General features: G+C 35.0%; 1 protein-coding gene across 4 annotated transcripts in view; it reads right to left on the bottom strand.

Annotated features, from left to right (window-relative positions):
* Nucleotides 1-21868, bottom strand: part of LPIN2 (lipin 2) — a 110745-nt gene that overhangs the window by 27684 nt on the left and 61193 nt on the right. For all 4 annotated transcript variants that reach the window (XM_056823750.1, XM_056823751.1, XM_056823753.1 and 1 more), the window contains exons 5-9: nt 16096-16203; nt 15372-15495; nt 9738-10092; nt 6845-6944; nt 2274-2461 (exon numbers count right to left, since the gene is read on the bottom strand). In XM_056823750.1, coding sequence (XP_056679728.1) covers nt 2274-2461; nt 6845-6944; nt 9738-10092; nt 15372-15495; nt 16096-16203 — 875 coding nt within the window. The remainder of the gene's footprint in view (nt 1-2273; nt 2462-6844; nt 6945-9737; nt 10093-15371; nt 15496-16095; nt 16204-21868) is intronic.

Below are 21868 nucleotides of genomic sequence, written 5' to 3'. Positions count from 1 at the left end.
GCACTATATTAGGTCTATATCCCCAAAAAAATCAAAGAAAAAGAAAAAGGACCTATGTGTACAAAAATATTTATATCAAAAACTTTTGTGGCAGCAAAGAATTGGAAATTGAGAGGATGCTCATCAATTGAGGAATGGTTGAACAAGTGGTGGCATATGATTGTGACAGAGTACTATTGTGCTATAAGAAATACCGAGGGGAATGGTTTCCCCCCAAAGGCAAAACATATATGAACTGATGTGAAGTGAGAAGAACCAAAAGATTATTGCACATAGCAACATTATAACAAAATGTTGTATGGATGATCAATTCAGAAGGACTTAGCTACTCTGATCAATACAATGATCCAAGAAGATTCCAAAGGATCCATGATGAAAAACTTACCCACTTCCAGAAAGAGAGAAAATGAATGAACTCTAAGTACAAACTGAAGTATAATTGTCTAATTTTCTTTATTCTTCTTGCCTTTTTGAAAATATGGCTAATATGGAAATAGATTTTTTTTTCATGCCTTCATATGTGTAACTGATAAGTACACTTCTTGCCTTCTCAGTGTGTGGTGAAAGAGGTGAGAGGGAAGGAAAGAATTTAGAACTCAAAAATTAAAAAGGAAAAGAATGCTAAAAATAAATAAACGAATGATTTTTTTTAAAAAAGGAAAAACCAGCCTGTTGTTTTTTAAGATACCCTTCCCTTTCCCACTCTAAAGATGAAGATTACAAAAATTATGATGACCTAGTGATCACTGTGGTATTGAGAAATACCTTGATAGGTGGAGAGTTTGACTACTTGACCAACTCTAAAATCTGTCTCCTAGCGTCCCTGTTTTCCTTTAAAGTCCCAGCTAAAATCCTCCTTTCTATGAGAAAGCTTTTCCTGCACCTCCTTGATGCTAGTGCCTTTCCTTTATTGATTTTCTTCCACTTATACAATTTATGTCTTGTTTCTATATAGTTGTTTTCATGTTGGCTCTCCCCCATTAGATGGTGAGCTTTTGAAAACGAGTCTGTCTTTTGGCTTTCTTTGTATACCCAGAGTTTAGCACAGTTCTTGGCATATAGTAGGTACTTAATAAAAGTTAAGTGGCTCAGTGGATAGAAAGCCAGGCCCAGAGATTGGAGGTCCTGGGTTCAAATCTGACCCCAGACACTTGCCAGCTCTGTGACAAGTCACTTAATCATAATTGCCTAGTGTTTATTGATACTCAGTATCAATTTTAAGAATGAAGGTATGGATTTAAAAATAAAAGTTGTCTAGCTGATACTTTGTGTATGTGATGAGAAAGTAACCTGTTCAACAATCCTTATCCTCTCAAAGATTCTAAAAGGTAAAGATCCATAAACTATAATTTGCTAAAGTCTCATGTGTTTAATCAATGCTGTAATGCTGTGATATTTTAAAGGTATATTATATGTAGGCATGTCCCACCACTACATATTTTAAAAATAAGATATATTTTTTGTTGTTCCTACTCCCCCCTCAATTGAATAATAAAAAATTAAAAAATTAAAACTTCAAAACAAATATGTATCTAATAATCCAACAAAACAAATCATGGCCATGTCCAAAAATATAGTCTCATCCTGCATTTTAAGTTCATTAACCCTCTATCAAGAGTTGGCTTTATATTCGGTCTTTTAAGAAGGAAGGAAGGAAGGAAGGAAGGAAGGAAGGAAGGAAGGAAGGAAGGAAGGAAGGAAGGAAGGAAGGAAGGAAGGAAGGAAGGAAGGAAGGAAGGAAGGAAGGAAGGAAGGAAGGAAGGAAGGAAGGAAGGAAGGAAGGAAGGAAGGAAGGAAGGAAGGAAGGAAGGAAGGAAGGAAGGAAGGAAGGAAGGAAGGAAGGAAGGAAGGAAGGAAGGAAGGAAGGAAGGAAGGAAGGAAGGAAGGAAGGAAGGAAGGAAGGAAGGAAGGAAGGAAGGAAGGAAGGAAGGAAGGAAGGAAGGAAGGAAGGAAGGAAGGAAGGAAGGAAGGAAGGAAGGAAGGAAGGAAGGAAGGAAGGAAGGAAGGAAGGAAGGAAGGAAGGAAGGAAGGAAGGAAGGAAGGAAGGAAGGAAGGAAGGAAGGAAGGAAGGAAGGAAGGAAGGAAGGAAGGAAGGAAGGAAGGAAGGGAAGCAGCAGCACCCTATACCATTACCATAGGGAGGTGCTGTCATCCCCTCAAAATTCCAGGTGTGCTGAGGCCCAGATGGGACTCGATAATAGACTATAATTCTGGGCATAACTGAAGATCTGGTTTTTCTTTTGAAGTGAGGACAGGGTACTCCTGTTACATACCTTTTGATATCTCTCCATTCTCACTGAGTCCCCCACAAAGTGAGAGGGTCACATCAGGCAAGTCCATTGCAGAATCAGAGAGGCATTCTGTGCCACTGTCAGCAGCTGCACTTCCCACTGACTGGGGAGACTGAGAGCCAGACAAAGTATCAGACTCAGTCCACTGTCTAGAACCTGGATCAGAATCACTAGAAGAGAAAAACATATTTACAATTACATGCAGATTCACCACATCATATTTAGTATCATAAATAATTAGACTACCTTTGATTGAAGACTACATTAAATTGTAAGTTTCCTGAGGACAGGGACTATCTTTTGTCTCCTTTTGCATCACCAGTGCTGTAATACCAGGCATATTTGTTGTTGTTTAGTTGCTTTCAATGCAATGTCCAACTTTTCCTGACCTCATTTGAGATTTTCTTGGCAAAGATAGTGGAGGGGTTTGTCATTTCCTTCTCTAGCTCAAAACTAAGGCAAACAGGGTTAAGTGACTTGTACTCTACCCACTACATTATCTAGCTGCCCTAATCTGGCAGAGTAGGCATTTAATAAACACTGATTGTTTGATGAGAGATAGAGAGAGGAGAGACAGAGAGACAGAGACAGAGACAAAGAGACAGAGAGAAATGTACACACAGACAGACAGAGAGACAGAGAAGAGAAAGAGTCAGAGGCAGAGATAGAGGGAGATACACCACGGAAGGGCATCTGGATCTCTGATTTTATCAGTGCGTGAGAAGGATAAAAGTTGTAGAAACTTCTTTCAAGGTAGCAACTCATGTGTAACTTAGGAGAATTGTCGATAGTCACTAAGAAGCTGTGACTTGCCCATGGTGACAAAGCTAGAACATGCCAGGATTTGAATCTAGATATTCCCTATTGCAATGTTAGTCTTCTACTATTTTACGCTGCCTCAATAAGATCATGAAATATTGAATCCACATTTATTTACTGAATGGTTTAAAATTACACTCATCTTTACTTTTATCTATATCAGATAGGTGATTTTAATATCCCCTAAAGGGAACTAAGGCAAAAACCCACTACAACACAGAAGGCAGGTAAATATTGCACATGTTCACTGAAGCCACTCAAAGGCAAGGAAAAAATGTCAATTACCTTACCAGTCTTTCTGATTGTAATTAAAAAGGGTAAAAAAGGAGAAGTACTTATTTAGATTTCCACAACAAAAATTACAGTGTCATTAGAAACTGTTTGATCCTACAATTCTAGAAAAAGTGTAGGTATTTATATGTACTGAGAAAATTACTATGGTTTGGGAGAGATTACTTGAAAACTATACTTTCCTAAACTGTACTCATCTCAAAAGACTGGAGATGGAGAAAGAAAAAATTCCCAGGAGTTCAGATATCCTTAAAAAATGAAATATTTTTCAAAAATAAGCTGGGGCAAAATTGCTTTAATGTTAGTAAGGCTACTTCCTGACATTCAACTTTGGGGATATAGGAGGACTATGGCCTGTATTTAGATGATGACCAACTGAATTTGTAAAGGATATTATGGTAGATATTGCTTATGCTAAATCCAAAAAGAAACAGTCCCTGTCCTTAGGGAGCTTATATTTTCCTGGAATCTAACAGAAATATCTACTGAAAATGTTTTTTAAATAATTAATTGTAAATTAGCAGGAAATTATAAAAGAAAAATAAATTTGCTTAATTTTCTTTACATATTTAGGAATATTTATTATTCTAACAACAAATGGTACCCTATTAACTCCAGACATGTCTAATCCAAACAACTAAATAACCCACCACTAATTATGACTTAGATAATTTAAGTAAATGCCTCTTGGAGAGGGATTTTACAAAGAATTTACCAAAGGTGATTATTATAGAAGTAATTCAAATTATTTAATACTTGATAGATAAAATCAATACATGGGCACCAGAGAAAAATCTCAAAATTGAACAGCAAGTTGCTAGAAATTTACAGGTATATCAAATAGCTATATCAAAATTTTAAAAAATAGAAAGTAACTTTTGCTATACTAAGTAGTATTTCTTTTTCTAGTTCTCATTTTTTATTGTAAAATTGTCCAGTTTCTCTCCTTTAAAAAATAATCAGTATTGACTAGAAAGTCAAGACTAAGCTTAAATCAGATTAATAGAATTATTCTTGAGGGAAGTAATAGAGGCCATTCAAAATACAAAAGATACATCTCTCCTGCTAATCTCCAACCCAACAATGGAGTTGGGGAAACAAGGATAAATGAGTGTAAAACATATTCTATGCCAACCATATATGTTAACAATGGAATCAAACACATTCGGTGAGATGTTTTGTAATGAATTTTGTGTTTAATTGTTAGTCTTCTTATGTGATGATAACAGAATTAATAAGCATTTAAGACATCTTTATTATTTTGGATGATGAAAGAAGAGAAAATGAGAGAGCATCTATTACTTGGGAAATACTACTAAAGGGAGAAGCCCACATAAGAATGTGGATCATAGATCCAGTAGTCAGCTTGTTAGGTCTAAAAATAATACTTTAAAGTTAATATGGCTTAATGGACAATGTAATCCTTAGTCCCAAAGACCTGGGTTCAAGTTATACCTTTAACACATACTAGTTGTGTTATCTTTTAATACACATTTGTAATGTGATCCTTTAACACAAACTAGTTGTTTGGGTTAACTTTTCAGTGCTCCCAGGCAACTCTTTAAGGTAAAAGAGGAATTTCTGATTAGCAAGGGAGGGAATTTGACATAGGTCTGGACAAACTAAAAAGTGACATTTTCTTTCTTTTGTTCTTTTGTTTTTACAAATATCATTTTCACAGAAGTTCATAGTTACAAAAGGTGGTACATGTGTCATCTCATTTGATACATGTAAGATGTACTACATCCTATGCACATTTGGGTTTCTGCTGTTATCATTTTATTTGAAAAGGGAAACATAAAACATCCATTTGCAGATTTCTTTGAACACTCCTCTCACCTTCTTATGCAAAACAATATTCTCTCAACAAAGAGGTGAACTACTGATTTGGATAATCAAAAATGAAATGAAGTTATTAAAAGTTGGCAACTTTTCAATCAATTTTATGGAGCACTGAAAAATCCAGTAAAGAAAATTTGATACATTTATGAGCTTTGGAACTCTTAAAGAACATCAGCCCTCTTTATTTGTACAGATGAGGAGACTGAGGCTCTAAGTTAGCAGCTTGCCAATAATCATCAATAGCACAACCAGGATTCAAACTTCTTCTTTTTTTTTTTTGCTAAATATGAGTCTTCTGATTAAATTCTATGCTTCTTACAAATTAAACCCCATTATTTAAATACTCATCAACATTTTGCTTCAAACAGAAAACTATATATAAAAATTCAATTACGCTGAAATAGTATCAGAGATAAAGATTTATCCCTATGGCTTGATATATTTTCACATGACAATTTAACATTCCTTGAGAGAACAAGCAGTCTTTTAATATATTTCATTATAGTAACATTTTCTCCAATAGATTTGAAATGATATAGTTAGAAGGAATTCCCCAAATATGTCAAAATTTTAAAATAGTAGAAAAAATATTTTTGAATTCCTATATTCTTTCAAAATTAAAAAAGAGGGATAAGAAAAGGAAGAAGAAATAGAAGCAGCATTGTTTAGTAGAAATAATATTTTTTATGTCAAAGGACATAGGTTTGAGTCCTCTTGCTGACACTTAATATCTATGTGACCTTAGGCAAGTCTTTTATTCTGTTTGTCTCAGGTTACTCAATTTTAAAATGAGAGAAATGGACCAGACTAGCAGTTCCCAAAATGTAATCTGGGTATGACTAGGGGTTCCTAAGGTCTTTTCAGGGAAGTTCAAAACTATTTTTACAACAATACTAAAATGTTTTAATTTTTAATGTCGTAAATATTAGTATAACCTGCATAAACAAAAGTTCTTCAGGAAGTGTTCAATAATTTTTAATAATGTAAAGGAGACCTGAGGCCAAAGATTTGAGAACTGCTTGTCTAAATGATCTTGAAATACATAAAAGAACTACTGAATCATCACTTAAAAAAGCTTCTAAGCAGCCACTTCAGTGGACTTGTTTTAATAAATAGAAAGGGTAAAGTGTTACAATTCGTATATACCCTTGTGGTAAAAAATCATTCAAAATATGGTTTACTTTAACTAAGTTTACAAAGGTACCTAATTTTCTTGAGACAACTTTTATTTAACAACATTTTCATTATGAACAGATAAAAAAAACAGTATGGCCTATGTACAAATTTAAATTGCTATAATAGATTACTGAGGTTTTTCTGTACTTCTGGCTATTGAGATCATGAATGACCATATCTGTCACTTGGGATCAGTTCTGGGGTGCTTATTTGCTATTTGCTAAACACAGAGTTCCAAAAGCATACAGAGACTGAAAACAAAGGGGGGAAATGATGATTTCTTTATTTTCCCCCCAATAATCAGTCCTGGTCCAATATCTTTTAGTTCCATTCTTATCCTTCTGAATGGCTTATACTTCATTCTACAACTAATTGGGGTACTGGGTAGTTTGAGGGTAATCTGTTAATACAATTAAATACAATACCTTTTGGGAAAATAAAGCGCTGCAACTTCAGGTTCCAAGACTTTTAGGTCATCTAGGTAAATATCATCAGGTCCCTGGTGCTGGCTTCTCTTGTGGACACCTGTTATCACAATTGGGCCATTTGAAATGAAAAGCATGAAAATCATATTACATCAATCCTTACCCAAAGCAAAAATACAATCTACAATATCTCTAACCATGTTTCTATTCAAATCACTGACTATAACATTAAATAAGACAAGAGTCATGGAAAGGTTTGTGTAACTCCATTAGAAATAGTTCTCTTTCTAATGTGACACAAATCTACTAATCAACACCCAATGTGTCCATTCAATCACTTTTGAATTAATTTGCCCTGTAAGATTCAGTCCTAAGCCAAAAGCCAAGCTACTATTTTGGTACTTGCTTATAATCTTCAAAGTAAATAGACTGAGACTGGATGTCAAAAGTGAAATTAGGAGGACAGTGTTTACATTCTGTATTTCTTAAAGCAGCCCACATTTTGAGTTCCAAAGGGCTCAAAAGGTCTGAAAATAGGCAATTATGCAGAGCAGATACCGTTAATAGGCTGAAACTGTCAAAGTTTTGCCATGCTGATGTCACAATTGAGACTTTTTTCCAAAGCAGATCAGGGGTTTTCACAAAGCAGCCAATGGAAATGTCATGTTACAACTAATCTCCTTGGTGACAATAAGCTCTACACTTTTATCAAACAGTTGGCATGGTGGAAAAAGCACAGGTCTAGGATGTGAAAGACCTGGGTTCTAGTCCTTGTTCTATAATTTTCTAACTGTAGGCAATTAGTTTAGCCTATCCAAGTCCCCGTTTTCCCTCCTTTTTTTTTTTAAAGGGAATGATAATACTCAAGGATCAAAAGTGGACCTAATACAGTTCCTTTCTTATAGTAACTGCTTAACAAATATTTAATGACTCAAACAAGATTATTGCTAATGTACATGAAAGTACTTCAGTTACAGAACAACTATGCAAATAGGTTATTATTTTACTTTGAGAAAAAGAAACTAATATTACAAAAGAAGAAGGTTATTGTACTTGCAAGTGTAATTATGTTTCAATCTGGACATGAGAACGATTCTCTTTCCTGGTTAAGGCTTTATTCACTGTATTACACTGATTCTTTGAACAAGAATCATAAATAAACTCCAGAGGAACCAAAAATTGTTATTAAAGACTTAAAATTTGTTTATTAAGCATGCAATACAAGAAAAGAATCTTTAAAAAAATCTGGCCACATCTACTATTTTCTACATAATTCAAAGACTGACATTCCTATGTATCTTTAAGGCTTGCAAAGTCCTTTACATATTTTGTTGTTTGGTTGCTTTCAGTCACATCTGATTCTTTGTGGTCCCATTTGTTTTGTTTTGTTTTTTTGGCAAACATAATGGAGTGGTTTGCCATTTCCTTCTCCAGCTTATCTTACAAATAAGGAAACTGAGGTAAATAGGGTTAAGTGACTTGCTCAAAGGTCACTAGTAAATGTCTGAGGCTGAATTTGAACTCAGGAAAATGAGTCTTCTTGACTCTAGGACTGGCACTCTATTCACTACACTACTTTGTTCTCCCTTATGATATATCTCCCTTTATTTCACAGATTGCCTTTGAAATAAGTAGTACAGGCATTGTTTTTCTATTTCATAGTGGAGGTAACTATGGGGCAGAGGGGTTATGTGGCTTGCCCATAGCTAGAGAGCTAGACTATATCAGAGGGAGGATCTGACACAAGGTCTTTAAAACAACAAAAAAAGTTATTTCCTAACATATTCCTCCTCAACCTTACTGAACTCTTTCCTAGGTAACAAGGAGAATTAAGTATAACTGACTGAAAAAGCAAACAAGTTTTAGGAACTATGCACACTCTGTTCCTAAAGTCTCCCACCTTACTCTTGAGAAGAATATGTGTTGTTTTTCTGTTTTCCAAGACTCATTTATTACTCATTTTTGCATAATATCATAATTGCAATTACTCATTGCAATTAATCTGAGTTTGGCTGCTTTATAGTGATGTGTCTATTTGCATTCCTATCATTATTATGTCTACTGCTCTCAGATCAATTTTATTTCCTTGGCATCAATTTACAAAAGACTTTCCATGTTTCTTTGAGCTTCTTATTCTCCATTTCTTATGGCACAATATAATATCCCTTTACAATCATACTATAATTTACTTGCCCTCTCTTCAATTAATGGACAACCACTCTGTTCTTAGTTTTTTTTTTATATAACAAAGTACTGTCAGAAATATTTTGTTATGAATGCAAACTCTCTATTACTGATCTCCTTTGGGCATATGCTCAGTAACGGTTTTATCAAGTCAAAGGGTAGGAACAGGTGAATGATTTTTCTCCCATAATTTCAATTGTTCCCTAGACACACAACTTCAGAGCTCCACTAAAAGTGTGTTAGTATTCTGTCTTTTCACTCCTTCTCCAACAATGACTGCTTCCATTTCTAAAATTATCATTACCAATTTGATGAATGTGAGGATGAAGTCTCAGTATTGTTTTAATTTGCATTTTTCTTATATTTGGAGTATTATTCCAAATGGTAAATGATAATTTGCATTTCTCCTGGAAATGGTTTCTTTACATCCTTTGCCTCCTAATGGCCCAATGCTATTTCTGCTCTAACTCTCTGTAATTTAAAATTTTTTAAAGCTTTTTTCTTTTTAAAGTCTCAATAATATGACTAATTTCACAGGGCTCCACTTCATTTTGCATCTGCTGATCTAATGGCTATTTGTTATGATGACTTTTGTGTTAGTGTTGGTATCAAGATCAGCACCATACGGTCCCCAAACCAGACCAACAAAATGATCGATCTACCATCTAAATTCAGGACAGTTAATTCCAAGTTAAGAATAAATTAATACCTTTCTTCTTTGATGGGGAATCCAGTTTAGTGACTGGCTTTATTTCTGATGATGAAGGTTCTACTGCTGAGTTAGGGAGAGAATCTGCATCTAACAGAGATAAAACTTGTGGGCTTTCAAGAGGAGGTTCAAGGATTTCAGAGGCAACAGAATTAGTCTCAGTTGTCTCCCTCATTTGTGTACAGAGTGCCCTCGGCTTTGGTTTTACTATTGTACACACAGTATCATCCACTGAAGCATCCTTTTCAACTTCATTTACAAGATTATCATCATTGGGGATGACCCTAAAATGGGTATTTTCTGATGGTGTGATAGTAGCCGTTCGAGGGTGATCAGATCTTTCTTTCTTGCTGATCTGAAAAAGATGGGCTGTAATTATTAACAAAGAATGAACTGTAAATTGTATTACTCCTAGAATGCCTCTCTTCTGACCTCCAGTCTCCCATCATTAAAAGCCTATTTAACATCTCAAACTGGATGTCCCATAAACATCTTAAACTCAACATGTCCAAAACTGTACATACCCGCATACACACACACACACACACACACACACACACACACAGTTCCCACAAACCCTCCCCTTTTCCAAACCTAAATTATAAGGGCATCATCATTCTCCCAAGTATCCTTAGGTATCATCCTTGAGTCTTCAATTTCTCACACCCTCCTCATACAATCTGTTGCCAAGTTCTGACATTTACTTTTGTAACATCCCTTGCTTAAGTCTCCTCTCAACTGGTGCAGCCCAGGTATAATGGTACAAGCCCTTACTGCCTAATGCCTGGACTACCACAGTAGCTTGCTGGTTGGTCTCCATCCTTAAGTCTCTCCTCACTTCAGTCCATTCTCTACTCAATTGCCAGTAAGATCTTCCTACAGGGCAGGCTGAATACTCCTTGCCTGCTATTCAACAAACTCCAGGGGCTCCTTATTTCTTCCAACATCAAATATAAAATTTTACTTTTACTTTTAGGATCTGGCCCCTTCCTAACCTTTCAGTCCTCTTTCACTTTATCCTCCTTAACATATTCTAACATGTAGACACTGTCCTCCTTGTTATTCCCCATATGTAACATTCCATCTTGTGGCTCCATGCTATTTTTCCCCCTGGTTGTTTTCATGTCCAGAATGTGCTAGTTCATCTCTGCCTCTTAGTTTTCCTGGTTCCTATAAAGGTCAATTCAAATCTTGTTTCTATTAAGAAGCCTTTCCTGGAATGATTCTTTTCCTCTTAAATGCTACCACCTTACCTCTGAGATTACCTACAGTTTACCCTGAATATATCTTGTATGTATCTATTTTAAAAATATTATTTCCCTGATTAAAGTGAGTTCCTTGAAGGCAGATTGCTTTTTCCATTTCTTTCTATTCCCAGACCTTAATATAGTGCCTGTCCCCATAAGTAATTAATAAATTCATGTTGCCTTTATATGATGTATAACACATATAATACTAGTCTGAAAATAGCTTGTGTCCCAGAAATGGGATCGTTTTGTAAGGAATAGAAATTATTAGGATGCAATGAAAAGTAACATCAATTACAGACTACATTCAAGTTTTCTCCAAACTACATTTTAAAAAGGAAATTATATGGCCTATATTATGAAGACACATGCTCTTGTAATGAACAGATAATACCCAGAGACAGAAGTGATCCCAGAGATCATGCAGCCAAATCTATATCTGAACAAGAACCCACCTTTCAACATACTTGATAGGTAGTCAAACAGCCTTTGTTTAAAGACCTTCAGTGAGTGCGTATCCAAAGCTTCCCAAGTAAGTTTAGGCTACTTTTGATTAATTCTAATTTTTAGGAAGCATTTGTTTATATCAAGCCTAAATCTGTCCACCTGTCACTTCTATTCATTAATCCTGAGTCCTATTCTTTGAGGTTAAAAAGAACACATCTAATCCCTTTTTCATGTGAGAGTCCTTCAGGTATTTGAAGAAGACTCATAGTCTACCTCCCTTACCTCTTTTCCTCCTACCCCCTACCAAGTCTTCTCCTCTACTAGAAACTCTGGATCTGTTATGATCAGGGCAGAATACAAAGGGACCATCACTTGCCCACTTCTGCCCACTCTGCTTGACTCTTTTCTGAATTCCATATCACATTATATAGCCTTTCACCGAGTCTCAAATCCACTGAAATCCCACCAATTTTTTTCTGAGAACCTGTTTTCTATTTATATCTTCTTCTCCCCATCTTATAAATGGGAAAGTGATGGGTTTAAACCAAGTGCAAAACTTTCTATTTATTGAAAATTTTCACACTATTGAATATGATTCATACCATATTCATATTTGGCCCCATTTTCTGGTCTACAAAGGTTTTTTTGGATTCTATCTGCTATTCAATGTGTTAGCTATGACTTAATTCTTGGTGTCACTTGCAAATTTCAAAATAATTCCATGTATGCCTTTTACTCAATTCACTGACAAAAAAAAATTAAATGGCACAAGACTAAACACCAATTCTTGGGCACAGCACTAAAGTCTTTCTTCTAAACACTGAATCATTAATGAAAATTCTTTGGGTCTGGACATTCTACTAGTTCTGAACCCACCTAACTGTACTCTTTAGTCTACATATCTCCATTTTTCCCACAAAACTTGAGTGAAAAGAGTGGCATCTTTTATGGTAACAAAAAACTGGAAACGAATTTGGTGTTCAAAGATTGGGGAATGGGGTAAAAAATTGTGGCAAATGACAGTAATGATAAATTATCAAGGCAACAAGAACTGATAAATATGAGGAATTCAGAAAACCATGGAAAGAAATATAAATGGAAGGAGTGAAGTAACTGGTACCAAGAAATATATACAACTATAACAATATAAAAGAAGACATCACTGAAACTCAGTTTTTATTAAAATACAGTCAAACTCTAATTAATTATAATAAAAAATCTTGATTTGGGAGAACAGATGATTGAACAAACTTTCCTTTCTATAAGGAAGTAGAGGACTATGATAACAGGATGTAGTTCACTTGGGTCTGGTAAGTGACATGGGTTTATTAAGGAATTAGTGGTCACTAATGACTGGTTATAACAGAATAAAATTGCCTTCTTTTTATAGATAAATACCAAAACAATGGACTGGCTTTAAGGGTGGGTATTTTTATTTGTTCAATATTTTTTGTTCAACATGCTAAAGTCTACTCATGCATAGAAATGCAGTTTAACAAGTTTACTCAAATATCATTTTATTAATATGGTATTATATATTATTATAAACTAATATTAGCAGTTGAAAATTACATATTTACATTGTATTATAGTATTATTATGACTTATTTTTATATAATATAAAAGTTAGGGCAAGATACAGATAAAATTCATAATGCCCAGCTCCACCCAAATAAAATACCATATTATTGAAATGTTATTTTCCTCTCAAGAAACTCAGTTTTCATTTTCCAGTTTATATTTCTGTCAAGAACAAAACATTCAATTTCCTTTTTGTAAATGATCATTTTAAGATATAATAAAGCTCCCTCGTAAGCTTTCCCCTTCAAATTCCCACAACAAATTGTAAAATAATTTTAGTGTTTTGACTTAAATCTAATTTTTAATGGTCACCAGGGATGATTCCCAAATAATAAAATACCCAAGTCAGTTGGGAATTATGGAAATTTTAATTAATATAGAGAGAAGGAATTAAGAGGGAGAGAGAGAGAGAGAGAGAGAGAGAGAGAGAGAGAGAGAGAGAGAGAGAGAGAGAGAGAGAGGGAAAGAGGGAGAGGGAAAGGGGGAGAGGGAGAGGGAGAGAGAGAATTAATTTAAACTGCTCCGGCCCAGGCTAAGCCAGGCCATGGCTAAAGGCCTTGGCCAAAGTGGCCTTCCTGAACCTAAGTGAAAGGGAGTCAGTCTTTTTACTCACCACAAGACCGTCCTCAAGCTGTGTTCCAGACTTCCACTGAACTCAATCTCCTGAACCGAGTTCAGAACCTCCACTCCGAACTGAATTGCTTCAACTGACTTTTTACCCCTCCTTTTAAAGAAATTTTCTCTTATGTCACCTCCCCTAAATTTTCATGTCTACCAATCACAGTAGATGCTTCTTTCCAGGACTGCCTGTTCTTAGTTCTCACCACTCTTTAGTTCTCACCTTCTCTGGTTAGATTATATCTTCTGAGTACTTCACACTTCTTTGTTAAGCTTGCCTTTTGTGAGTTACTTGACCTTTTTGTGATTAATTTAACCTTTACAGGTACTTAACACATTTTTGTATTAGATCTAAAAATAGACTTAGCTTAAGGTTCTAGCTTCACTATAAGGTATGAGTTAAGTACCTTCATTGTTCAATCAGGAGTTTACAACTTTATCTTCCCCTAAAGCAGCGGTTCTCAACCTCTCAATTTGTAGCAATGAGAATATATAATGCATATCAGGTATTTACATTCCGAATCATAACTGTAGCAAAATTACAGTTTTGAAGTAGCCACCAAAATAATTATTTGGTTTGGGGTCACTACAACATGAGGAACTGTATTGCGGGGTCATGGCATTAGAAAGGTTGAGAACTATTGCCCTAAAGTATGTCTAAGTATGGGTGGAGTAATGTAAAGTTCCCAAGACATTCCTGATTCTTGTTAGACCAAGTATCTCCATTGTTACAATAAGGAAATAGCTAAAATCAAATCTTCTAAAGTACAGTCTGAGTAGTTTTTAAGATTCACACTACCAAGGCTGTTTTTAAAAATGAATATTTTACTCAGTTATTTTTCAAAACTTATGCATATTACCAATATAATCAGTTTTTTAAATAAATGCTTTATTAATGCCTTTTTCTCCTTCTAAGTTACTTCCCCATGACCACCTTCACCCTGTTATACCTTCTAGTATAATAAAAAAAAACCTATAATTAAGCAAAACAAACCAAGATATATTTACTATATCTAATGTTCCACACTCACAGTCTCTCGTGTTTCTTTTAAGAGAAGAGAGTCACCATCTGAAGGCAAGAATGTTTACCACATTGTTCAGGGCTCTGATACCTTTCATTATTGTTTTCTTTTATATTATGCACCTGTTATGTAAATTGTTCTGCTTCTATTCACTTTGCTCTGTATCAGTTTATACAGACCCTCACACATTTCTCTGAATTCTTTATATTCACTGTTTTGTTTGCAATCAAAAAATTTCATTACACTCATCTACCACAATGTGTTCATTCAGATTCTCCAAACAATGAGCACCTACTTTGTTTCCAGTTTTTCATTACTAAATAAAGTGCTGCTATACCAATTCATTGTATATGTGAGAGCTCCCCTTCTGTTTTTACTTCCCTTGATACATATACCCAATAGTGGTATTTACTGGTTTAAAGGATATGAAGAATTTAGTGACTTTCTTAATATACCTCTAAATTATTTTTGAGAACAGAGCAGCAGCGCTTGTCCCAACAATGTTGGATTTCTAAATGAAGCATGTAGTGTAAATGTTTGAAAAGTAAAGTTATGTAACCACAAGAGGGCACTCAAGTAATTTTTTATTTGTGAAAGCAAAACTCAAAATTCCTATTTTCTTATGTGACCACATGAACCCTTTACAAGTGTTTAATGTTTATAAATTGAAAACAAAAGCTCACATAGAATATGCAACAACATACATATTATTGTTTTACCTTGGTAGACTCTGGGAAACCTCCCCAGGTCCACTCCATGTGAGATTCTGATCGGAGCAAGCTTTCAGCAGGCTTTACTTCAAGTTCTGAATCACTCTTCGGACAGACCGTCTGGGAGAAGGCACTGTCAAAAGAAACAGAAAGATATGGGAGAGTGATTGAAAAAGCAGGCAACCTATGGGCCCCTTCTGAGTTTGCCATGATTCTTCTAAGTCTGGAGGGTACATGTAGGGTGGACTTACAAGTTTACTCTGCAGATAGAAAGACCCCCATGAGAAGCAGTTTCAGCTTTTCCTTCACAAGGCAGAAAGGCCCCAGAGGTCTTTAAGAACAATGAATAAGCTTAAAACAAAATCTTGTCAGAAGGCTTCATTTTCACATCTTGTCTGCTTTTATTATTGCTCAAAGTTAAAAAAAAAAATCCCAGTGGCTGACCTAGGATTAGAATTTCAAGATTTTAAGGTCCCAAGCTCAGAGTCGAATATATACCACCACATTGCAATTTGGAAGACAGACAAACTAGACAGAAGTTGATAGACACAAAGTAAGAGAAAGAATCCGATTCATATCAGGGGGGAAATCCCAGGTTTTTACCACTAGGAAGAGACAGAAAGGAAATCTGATGCCAGCTGAAAAAGAGAAAAGCCAATGAAAAGTCTGCCTAAGTCCGTCTTGCCTTTAAGAATTTAAATAAATGGAAAGAGAAGTTAATAAAATTATTTACTTGTCTAAAGGGGACCAATCTCCATCAGACAATGGGTAATGATCACTGGAATGGAAGATCAAAGGTTCCTTATACTCTTCCTCCTTCACTGTTGTATTTGAAGTTCCTCTGTGAAAGAAAAAGAAAAGAATGGTGGAAATGACTACAATCAAATGTAACCATGCAGGTCTCCACAGACAATTCTCTCAATCAAAATGAAGAGAAAGAGGTCTGATTATTAATAACAAAGATTTCCAAAAGGGAAAAAATTGATGAGAAGGGGTTGTTTACCAGTGACAATGGGGAAAAAAAAACTTCACAAGTTATTTCAATTGACACTTACATTTAGGGGAGGAAATGTGATTTAAAAGAATAGTTTTACTTACTAGTTATTGATTTATAAGAACAAATAGCAAATATTTCATGCCATGAGTTATACACTTCAAAAATTTAGACATAATAATAGATTGTTCAAGACAGATTTTAAGCTCAAGGATTAGTCTAGATTCTTTCTCTTCCTCCCATAAATTTACCATTTCACTATTCTTTAGCACTATTTCCATGAGAGAGGGGAGGAAATGAGGAACCTGTGAAAGTAGATGAAATGTTACTGCTTTCCAGGAGGTCCTGTAGATATTTTGTGGGCAAAGAGAGGGAAACTATTAGTCATAATAAAGTTTTAAATCAAATTCACATGTGACCTTTTCTCATTTGCAAAGATGAGGCTATACATGTGAAAAAATCACCATCCTTGCCTATATCATAGATATTACTTAAGTGGAAAAAATAAAATTTTTCTTTGGTGATCCCCATCTTAATGGAAAATACTAATGAATCTGAAAACTTACCAATATCGAGAGGCATTTCTATAGGGTTTTAGAAAGGAAGCAGAGGGGTTCTAGCTAGGTGGTTCAATGGACAGAAAGCCAGGACTAGAGGTGAGAGGTCCTGGGTTCAAAATCTGATCAGGGACACTTCCTAGCTGTGTGCCCTTGGGAAAGTCACTTAAACCTGATTGCCTAGCCCTTACCAATCTTCTGCCTCAGAATTGATACTTAATATCAAATCTAAGACAGAAAGTAAGGCTTTTTTTTTTTTAAGGGGGAAAAAGGGATCAGAAGGTAGTGGTAGAGAGCTGGTTGTAGAATCAGGAAGATATATGTTCAAATCTCACTACTCTTCCAAACCGGCTGTGTAACCCTGGCCTTAAACACACAGTATTTGAAGCAACTAAGTCTGTAAGTTGCAGAGAAAGTACTGACCCAGATTATCCAGAATGTAATCATAGCTCTAATCCCCATCCCTAATTCACTATCCATTCCTGGGGATATAGATGCAGTTTACAATGTTTAGACACTAAAATGAACAGATATTTATAGTTCACAGAATATGCATCATTACTTTATTAAAGCTAAGCCAAGAAAGAAAATAAAGCATGTACTCACTCTGATTTAGAAATTTAAATAAATTTAACATCATAAAGAACATCCCATGATGGCTAAGAGATACAAAAATCTACTAAAGAGGGAAAGATATTTATAGTAACTTGAGGTCCTAGATATGACTAATGGTGAAGTTATTTTTTTCCAGTCTTGTGACTCCATTATTAACATAATACCTGTAAAAGAACTATTTTATAGAAAATTATAGTCTTTACAAAATGAGATGACTCCAAATCTAGAATCATTTTATAGAGTGATTGCTTATTCTTCCTTATTCAAAAATCAATACTAAGTTAAAATAGGAAATTTCAACCATTTTTGCCTGGCAATTATAGGACATGGGAAGCCTGCAAAACTTTTGTTCTAAGAGTAATGTGTAAGTCACAAGTAAAGTCATCTATCAGGGTCTTGATCCTACTAATTGTTATGTATTTACAGGGATAATTTCAAGAAAAATTATCATGTTTAAGAGCAGCACTTAAAGAGAACATGCTGTTCCATTTATTTAAGATCTCAAGATTCACATTTGGAAACAGAACATTTTTCAGCACAACTGGCTAAAATAAAACTCAGATGATTGGTTAATCAATATTTGCTTATCTGTTCCATGTAAGAAGTGGAAAAGGACAGGGTGATTCAGGCTATACACCTTATAGATTAAGGTCGCCTTGGGACAGACGATAGGAATGGCAATAAGGAGCCTTCAGTTAAAGGATGATGAGAAATATTCTGGTGAGCAGTTTTCTATCTCCATCTTTCTGTCTCTGTCAAGTCTCTGCATTTGGTCAATCAACCAACCCATAAGCATTTATTAAGCACCTAATATTTTCCAGGCACTGGGAATAAAATGCTTACCTGGTAAATATGGAGATAATACATACAAATGTAAGTTTACACAAAATAAATACAAGGCAAATATTTTTAGGAGGAAAGCAATAAGTGGCTGGAAAAGGGGGCCAAGAAAGGCCTCATGCACTAGGAGATACTTTCTGAACTGAGTTTTGAAGAAAACTAGGAGATTGTAAAAGGAGGAAATGAATTACACTCAGGCTAGTGGACAGTTTGTCTGGAAGATGAAGATAAATGTTGATTGCAGGAGACAGTAAGAAGGCCAGTTTAGCTGAAATGAGGAGTGCATCAAAGGGAATAATGCAGAATAGATTAGAAAGGTAGTCTGGAGCCAGGTTATGAAGAGTTTCAATGCCAAAGAGAGGAACGTGCATTTGTAGAGCAGGGGTTCTTTGGCTAAGGTCTCTTGAATAGGATCTTTCTGTTTGCTAGTTTGGGAGGGATAGATTAAGGAGGGTAAGAAAAAAATTACACTTTAATTTTCACTAACCATTACCTGAAATCTAATATTCCTTTCAATTATGAATGGAGGAAACAGTTATCATTCAGAGAAGGGGTCCATAAGCCTCCATAAGACACAAAAACAGATTAGAATCCCCTATGCTAGAAATAATAGGGAGTCAGTTTATTTAATATGTTGATCTTCTTTTTGAGAGAACCTTGGGATAGAAGTATTAAGTTGAGGCTCCTTTTTCTGTTCCTTGTTCTTATGTTCTATTCATGTTGTTGCTAGATGTTAAAAATTCTTTTTATTGATGATGTGCTCTGTGTTACCTGGGCAGGCAGTAATCAGGAAAGGCAGAATTTCAGACATTTAAAGAACAGTTTATGATTGCAAGAAATAATTTTTATTGTTTCTGTCAACTAACTTGTTTGGTGGAAAGCAATCAAAGCTTTCATACACCATTTGAGTCTAAAATCCAAATAATTTTGGTGGCAAAAAGTTCAACAAGAATAGTTTCTTTGCATGTTTAATAATTTTCACCAGGCAACTTAAAAAACAAAACAACAAACCTGTACCTTCCATGTTGAAAACAATCTACACAATGGTTCCAAGACAGAAAAGAGAAGTAAGGCCAGGCTATTGGGGTTAAGTGACTTGCCTGGGTTTATACTCACCAGTCCTCTTTTGGAAGGAGTAGAGACTTATTCTAACACTGGGTTGCTGCACCAACATGATCACCATCCAAAGAGTATGGCAATTTTAGTTTTGATTCAAATAAAGCCAGTTCAAGGCTCAAATCTTCTAAGAAGAAAGGGCAGCAACCTATTTTAGCTAGCTTTGTCCTCTTTTATCTATTTCCTTCAAGGAGCCTCAATTAACCTCAATTTTTCTTCAATAAATGACTCTCCAAGTTAAAACATAAGTAGTCTATTAGAATGCTATTTATTGAAATAAAATGAGAGTTGAAAATTAAATTTTGGAAACCATGAAAATAGAGACAACATGATACTATGTAGCAAAGGTAATCAAGGGGAACTTGAATAAGTAAAACCTACAAAATTCTAAACATACTCATAAAGTCTCAAACCTTTGCACATCAAACTTGTTAGCTATTAATATAGCCATTTACATATACAGGCCAAGGTTTCAGGTTCTTTTTTTCTTTCTCACCTCTTTAAGAAGTAAATGTAACACAAATAAATTGGGACTGCAGAACTATGCCCAAAGGGATATAAAACTGCACACCCTTTGACTCAGCATTACCATTATGAGGTATGTATCCCAAAGAGATCAAAGAAATGGGGGAAAGGCCCATATGTACACAAATATTTATAGCAGTTCTTTTTGTAGTGGCAAAGAATTTACCATTGAGAATGTGCTCACCAATTGGGGAATGGTGTACAAGTTGTGGCATATGATTGTGATGGAATACTATTGGGCTATAAGAAATGACAAGTAGGATGGGTTAAAAACAACCTGGGAAAATTGATACAAACTGATGCAAAGTGAAGCAATCAGAACTAGAAGAATACTGTACATAGTAACAACATTGTAACAGTGATCAACTGTGAAAGACTTAGCTAGCTATTCTGATCAAAACCCAAGACATTTCCAATATGCCCATGATGAAAAATGCTGTCTAACACTAGGGAGAAAACTGAAAAACTCTTAAGTGCAGACTGAAACATGCTTTTTACTTATTATTTTTCTTATTTTGTGTAGGTATGTGTACTTTCTTTTGCAAGATGGTTAATACAGAAACATGTTTTACATGACTTGACCTGTATAATCAGTATCATATTGCTTGCCTTCTCAAGGGTGGAAGAAAGGTAGGAGAGAAGGAGAGAATTTCAGATTCAAAATTTTAAAAAATGAATGTTTAAAAATTTTAAATGTAAATGGGAAATATTTAATGAAATAAATATTAAGAACAAAGAAAAAAGGAGTACATGAAAAAGAGGGATTATCTTGTATGCAAATTTCTTACTCTTTTTTTTTTTAAAGAAAAACAGAAATAGGGAAGGGATGTGCCAAAGGAAATGGAAGAATTGACTGAAATTAGAAGAAGGGGCAAAGCGGGATGTCTCAAAAGGTCCCCACTTTTGTATGTCTTTATTATAAAATTTTCCCCCAACTCTGAACCAAATTCCCTTCTCCCAGTGTCATTCCAAGTACGACTTTGCCACATAAATCATTTGAAAATACAAGAAATGCAATGAAAATAGCACAAGAATTATAAACATGTACAATTTAGGCCCTGGAACCCATGGTAAACTGAAGGCCACATAAAGTGAGCTTATAACAAATTAAGACACACAAACAGACAATATAGCTCACAGTTACGTACTTGTAAACCCATACCATGTTCCAGGAAAGGATAAATTACAATCTTTCCCTTATATTGCTAACTCACTTGGAAATCATATGACTTTTTGTATCTTTTCCTTTCCACTGATTTTTTGAGGGACAGGGAATTGCAACTCTCGTTATTTTTAGTATATGAGACATCTATGCTGAAAATTCATTCAGATTAACAAAATTTAGGAGTTGCATGGTATCTCAGAGATCATCTAGTCCTCAAAATGTGTTCCAGAGACCTTTGGTCATCCCCAAGTATTTTCAGTGGGCTTCTCTGAGGTCAAAATTATCAGAATAATATTAAGATAGTTTATTGCCTAGTGTGGCAAACATCAAGAGAAATAGCTCACAAAAAAGAACCTCAATAATTTTTATGAATGTAAAGGGGTTCAGAGATCAACAAATCTGAGAATCACTGATCATCTTATGACCCATATTTTCCAGTGGCCCAGAGGGGGAAACCAATATGACCCAAATTATCTGGTCAGTAAGTGATTGGAACGGGATAATAACCAAGTTCCCCTGATTCTGAGTCCATTCAGAAAGTTCATTCTCTTATGCAGGTTTATACTATGGTTAGAATTTTTTAATGAAAAAAAAAAATTGCCTTCTGGTAATCTGCAAAGTGATTTGCTGTCCCTATTCCTGAAATGAACTAATTTTCTCTCAAAGAAAGACAGAAAAAAAACTTTCAAATGGT

This window comes from Monodelphis domestica, chromosome 3 (assembly GCF_027887165.1).
Source record: "Monodelphis domestica isolate mMonDom1 chromosome 3, mMonDom1.pri, whole genome shotgun sequence".
Taxonomy (NCBI): Eukaryota; Metazoa; Chordata; class Mammalia; order Didelphimorphia; family Didelphidae; genus Monodelphis; species Monodelphis domestica.
Note: the sequence above shows the minus strand (reverse complement) of the source record. Positions and strands in the feature narration are given on the sequence as shown.